Source organism: Buteo buteo, chromosome 10 (genome assembly GCF_964188355.1).
Source record: "Buteo buteo chromosome 10, bButBut1.hap1.1, whole genome shotgun sequence".
In the NCBI taxonomy this organism is placed as follows: Eukaryota; Metazoa; Chordata; class Aves; order Accipitriformes; family Accipitridae; genus Buteo; species Buteo buteo.
The window spans coordinates 5,589,638-5,595,252 of NC_134180.1; the positions used below are offsets into that span (position 1 = coordinate 5,589,638).

General features: G+C 56.0%; 1 protein-coding gene across 1 annotated transcript in view; it reads right to left on the reverse strand.

Moving 5' to 3' along the window:
* Nucleotides 1-978: 978 nt before the first annotated feature.
* The window catches only part of ZNF428 (zinc finger protein 428), a 6,643-nt gene continuing 2,006 nt past the window's right edge, over nucleotides 979-5,615 (reverse strand). The window contains exons 3-4 of the mRNA XM_075037421.1: nucleotides 2,921-2,981; nucleotides 979-2,362 (exon numbers count right to left, since the gene is read on the reverse strand). Coding sequence (XP_074893522.1) covers nucleotides 2,044-2,362; nucleotides 2,921-2,981 — 380 coding nt within the window. The 3' untranslated portion in view covers nucleotides 979-2,043. The remainder of the gene's footprint in view (nucleotides 2,363-2,920; nucleotides 2,982-5,615) is intronic.

Sequence of the window (5,615 nt, forward strand, 5' to 3'; positions counted from 1 at the left end):
AGGCGCAGGTGCCTTCGCTTGGGCAAGGTGTCAAAGCGGACGGGCTCGTCCCTCCGCAGCCTGTGAACGCGCCGCCCCCAGCCCCTTCTCCTGCAATAATTTCGGGTCTACGAGCCCAGCCTAGACCAGGACAGCGAAACATCATCCCCCCACCATGCCCCTTCCCCACAACTATCCAAGGCCCCCGCTTGCCGCCCCGCAGAGAGGTGCCTGGCCGCCGGCAACGCTCTCTGACGCCATGCGGCCGAACGGCACCCGCTGCACGATGGGGTGCTGCCAAAACGCAGCGCGGTTGGCGCTTCCTTCGGGGCGATGCCCGCAAGTCGGGGGCACTGTCACGGCAAACCCCCCCCCAGGCAGGCAGCACCCACGTGTCCCCCGGGTGCCACCGCATCCCCCGGAGAGGCTCTGGCAGGTAGCACAGCATCCCTCGGTGCCCGCTCCGTGGGCCTGGGCTGGTCGACACCTGGGATGCCCCCTGCCACCACCCCAACCTCCCGCTCGCTCCCCTGGGATGCTGCAGAGGGGGTGACCCTGGCGAAACACCGCAGCCGGCCAGGCCGGTGCTCTTCCATCTGCCGGTTGCAGCTCGATGCCCGGTGCCGAACGCGCTGGGCACCGTGCCCCTCGCCGAGCCCCGGGCCCGGCGAGCGCAGCTGCAGGCGGTGCTGCCGCCTCCGCGCCCGGCGAGCACGGCCCCAGCGCCAGCGGCTCACACAACTGCCGCAACCACAAAAGCCATTTTTTCCTCCCCGCTCGGCCGAGCTGCCCGGTCCCGCTAATAAAAAAAATAATAAGGACATGGAAAATTCTATAATATCCCTTTCCAGCTTCTTGGATTTGGCTTTCGCTAATTCAAAGCAGACCCCGGAGGGGGGCGGGGGGAGTCAAATCAAACCAGAATCACGGCACGGAAAGCCAGTTTTCACAAAAAAACCCAAGCCAGCAACCCCAACATTTGAATGCAGCAGGGAAGAAAAAAAAAAGTTTAATGTGTGCTTAAAAACAAACGAGCAGTGGTATCATTTTTAATTAGGAGCCTATTTTCAAAGCCCTTATTACTTACAGTACGCTCAGCATCCGAGTAATTTTCCTCTCTCGTAAAATCGTGGCAGGGGAAGGGGGAAAGCGAGCCCTTTGTGCGGCCGGAGAGCTTTGCGAGGCGAATATTCATGCCAATTTGTCTGCAGTAATTGGTTTAGCTATAGACGTAGGCTGGCAATTGATTATGTGAGTTGCTAAACTTTTCCCGGAGAAGGGACCCTTCGCCCGATATTACTTTTGCACATGCCTCCGGTTCGCATTGCTTCAGGACGCGTCTCTGCGCACCGGCACAACTGGAAGCTCGTTCTGGAAAACTAATATAATTCTTTGCCGTTCCCTTCAAACTTTCTTCTTGCAAATTCCAGCCCGGTTTTCTCCTCTGGCAAACAAAACCCTCGGAGAAACCATTTCCTACTGTGGCAAACGCCATGTCCAAAGGGCCGCTGGAGCGGCCGGAGCCGGCGCTGGGCTCCCGCTGCAGCGTGGCGGGCACGAGGGCTGTGCCAGCGGAGCGAACCCCCGCACCCGGTGTCAAACCGGAGCAACTGGGCGATGGCGATTTTCCATTTGACCCCCAGGATTGCTCTGGAGCCCCGGTCCCCGTTATTACGTGCGTCGAGAGAACGGGGGCTCGGGGCCCGGCACGGTCTCCCCGCTGCGGCGAGGCGGCGGCGCTGGAGCCGGCGGTGGGAGCAGGTAGCTCGTTACCTCCCCGCGCTTCTGTTTGCTTTGGCAACTGATTAAAATTCCACCATGATTCCTCCCCCTCCCGCTCGGGCTCCAAAATGCCATCACCGGCTGCTTTTGTCCTCTCCAGGCCCTGGCAGCTCCCAGGGACTGAACCCCCCCCCCCAGGGGACAAGGGTGCCAGCGGGGTACGAGGGGGTGCAGAGCCCTGACGTGCTCACCACACCCACTGCCAGCCACTTTCACTTTCTGCTCCCCAAATCCGGTGCGAGGCTTCCCTGCTCCTCCACCCTTCCCCCTCCCCCAGCAAAGCTAGACTCGGGGGGATTTTTGTCCTCTCCCCACCCTTGGGTGCCACTCCCGTTGGCACAGGGGTGTTTTGGGGGGTTCCCCCCCCCCGGTATCGGGGTGCTGCTGGGTGCAGCGCAGCGACGGCACCTGCCCGCGGTGTGCCGGCGCGGAGCCACACCGCCGTGCCGAGGAAGCCGTCGGGGTCATGGCACCGAGATGCTCCCGCTCCCAAAGCCGAGCTTTTCCCCCGCTGCCGGGGCCAAGGGGCGTCCGCAGCAGTTCGGTGGCTCTGCCGAGCGGCGCAGGGACGATGGCAGGAGCCCCTGCCTGCCCGCTCCATCTGCAAGGAGGGGAAAAAAAGCAAATGTGGATGCACTCGCACCAAACAAAGAGACGGGGCCATATTTTTCCCCATTCGTCCTACTCCAGAAATCTCCCCAAATTCCCCAACAGACATGACAAAGCAGCCCTAGGAGAGTGGCCGCACTTGATTTATTTCTTTTTGCAAAAAAAAAAAAAAAAAAAAATCAAGTGAGGAAACATTTCCTGGTTGCATTTGGGGTTTGGTTGTTGGTTGTTGTTTTTTTTAACGAGTGAAATTTCGGCATTTGCAAGACTTCCCAGCGCCTCCATCCACACATGTCTGCAAAAACCCCAACGGGGCTTTGCCCTGCCCGAGCCCCCGGCTCAGGGAGGGCAGCGGCACCACGGGTGGATTTGAAGTCGTTTGGCAGTGGTGAGGCTGGCACACACGGGGAAAAGGCAAAAACCCCTCTCTTTTGATGTAAAGAAACAAGTTTTAGGGTCAGTTCGGGGGAGATTGGCCTCGGTGAGGTTGGGCTTCCCGATGCAAAGCGGCGCAGAAGCTGGGGAAAGGGTTGCAAAGGGGCTTTCTCACCGGCCGAGGCTCTTCGAGGGCTGGTTTCCAACAAATCCGGGGGGAAGAGGTGATGTTTGAGCTGATGGAAAAAATACAGAGGGGGGAAAAAAAATTGGGGATTTATATTTATTTTTTTTACATCTAACCTGCAGCCAAAACCAACAAAAAGAGCCACAGGAAAAATCCTAAAAAACCTTGAAATTCCTGCAGAATAATTCACTGAAATCTGCTAGCAATTTTTAAACTGAAATCCCCCCCCTTGTCAGCAACAATTTCACCAGCTAAAAACCTGCTTTATAAAGAAAGAGAAAAGAAAAAAAAAAAAAATCTTTTTTCATTGCACGTTTTGGCTTTGAATTGAGCCGGGCCAGACCTCTGCCTGTTTGGGACCCAGGCCAAGAGCCATATGCAGGAATAAAGTAAATAAATTCTGGTCAAAACCAGAATATTCTCCTTAAAAGTTACTTTAAAAGCAAAGGCAGCAACAAAACTGTCCCAACATGGGTTATTTCCCTTTCTCTCCCTCTTTCCGGCAAGGGACACGGCTCAGCGGTGCTGGCAGTCCCAAATGCTGCACCCAGCAGAATGGGACCTTTGAAAAAACCCTGCAAAAAAAAAAATGCTAGAAACGAGCCCAAGAAAAAGGCTAATGAGCCTGGGAGATATTTTCCCGTGGTGATGGGGGGGTTACCCAGCCCTGCGCTGCTCCACGGGTATCTGCACCCCCTTGGCTGAGCCCAAAAGTTGGCATCGAGGTGTCTTAGCAGCACAAATCAACCATGAAATGCCCTTTAGAAATAAAATCCAGCTTTGAGGAGGGGGCAAGCACGGCTGTCTCGGCCGCCGGGGCTGTGCCAGGGGCTCGGGTAGCGGCCGGCCGGCCGGTGCCGTTTGGGTTGGTACCGGGCTGGGGTTCTTGCCTACGGTGGGGGCCACGGGGCAGTTGGGGAACAGCCCGAGCCCGCCGGCGTGGGATTTCACCAGTTTCTTGCAGCAGCAAATTTGGGAGGGGGGAGAGCAAATTTCCACTTGTTCCCAGCGCTGATTTTCTAGTCGGGTGGTCAGGAGCCTGCAAACGGGCTGGGATATAAACCCGAGGAATGAAACAAAGGGCCTGATCCAGCTCTCCGTCTCCATGCCAAAAAATAGGAGTAACTCAGCTTCAACCCCCCCCGAGTTCAATCCTCGCAAAAACCCATTAGGAGAAACAGAACTGGACCCCAAATCCCCCCTCCTTTTTATTTTTTTTTATTTGAGGCAGCAGGAATGACCTACACAGGAAAATTAAATTGGGTTTGGATTTCTCCCCCCCTCGGAATGCTGTTTACAGGCAGCCTGGAGGAGAAAAAAAAAAAAAAAAAAAAAAAAAAAAAGGATTATTGTATTTTTAGTGTTTTTTTCTGCCTGGGGTTTACACTGGGAATGGGGGTTGAGGCTGGGGTGGCTGCAGGGAACTGGGGCTGGCTGGGACGAGCAGGATGGGTCGGCAGCGGGGTCCGGCAGCGGGTCCCCAGCCCCGTGGCCAGCACAGCCTGGCTGCACCCCCCGGCCTGGGCAAACCCCCCCTGCAGCAGGGTTGTCAGGATCAGGCCGCGGCCGGCCACGATGCCTTTTGCTCTGCCTCCGGCCCCACCAGCGGCAGGGTACAGGTGCCACTTGCTGCCCCGAGATTATTTGAAGCCCGGGTCGTCGCTATTACGGTTTGCGCAGGATCGGTCCCCGGGCCCCTCGCTGAGATAGGAGAAGCGGGATTAATTCGAGGGGACACAAACGTGCGCCCATCGACCGTTGGAAAGCCACGAGGGCGTCTCAGAGACGAGGCCGGCAGCCCTTCGGCCCCAGCTTTGAATCATCCAGGAAACACTTGAAGAGCATTGCAAAAATTAGTAAGGCAGAACCCCCTTCCCCACCATCCCGCCTCCCAGGCCCCTCGCAGAAGTGAAAATAAAAAAACCCCAACCCTGCTTTCCTCCCCCCCCCTCCTGCCACCATCCCGTCAGCCCCCCTTTATTCCTTCTCGCCCGCTCGGCGCTGGGCTCGGCAGCCTGGCACCGCCAGCCTGGCACCGCCGGGCAATCTCCCACGGCACCGGGATTGAAGCCGAACATCCGCGTCCTCCCCAAAAGGCGAGGAGCCGGGAGAGCCGAGGAATCGCCGCAGCAAAATAAAGCGCTGGCGGGAGGGAGGGGAGCTGCCAAGCGGGCACCAACGGCAGCCTTGGAAGCGGTTAAAAATTGGCAAATTCTTCCCCGGGTTTATTTTTGCGCCGTATCTCACCCGGTGTCAGGCAGAAAATGAAAACTGTATTCTGCGAGCAAAGTTACCGCTGAGTTTACATTCCTCAAGGCTTATGGAGCTGGGACGAGGCGAGTGAACTGCTCATTTCAGCCAGGAGCCTTTTTTTTCGGCTTTAAAACAGGGAAGTGGCTTTTTTTGGGGGGAGCAGATGGTGATTAAAAAAAACAAAAAAGTTCCAGAGCTTGTAAATATAAAGAATTTTTTTTTTTTTTTTTTGATAGAAAGCTGGAACAAAATTAGATCTCATTTCCATAAGGCCGATCGCTGTACTTCGGTGCCTGACAAACAACTTGAACGGCAGTAAAATATACCCTGTGAATGCACAAATTATGCCGTGTAACGTCCAGTATTTTGGTATGCGCACGGTGGGTTTAGCAGGCAAAGGGGATACAGGGATGGATAAAATAAACCTCTA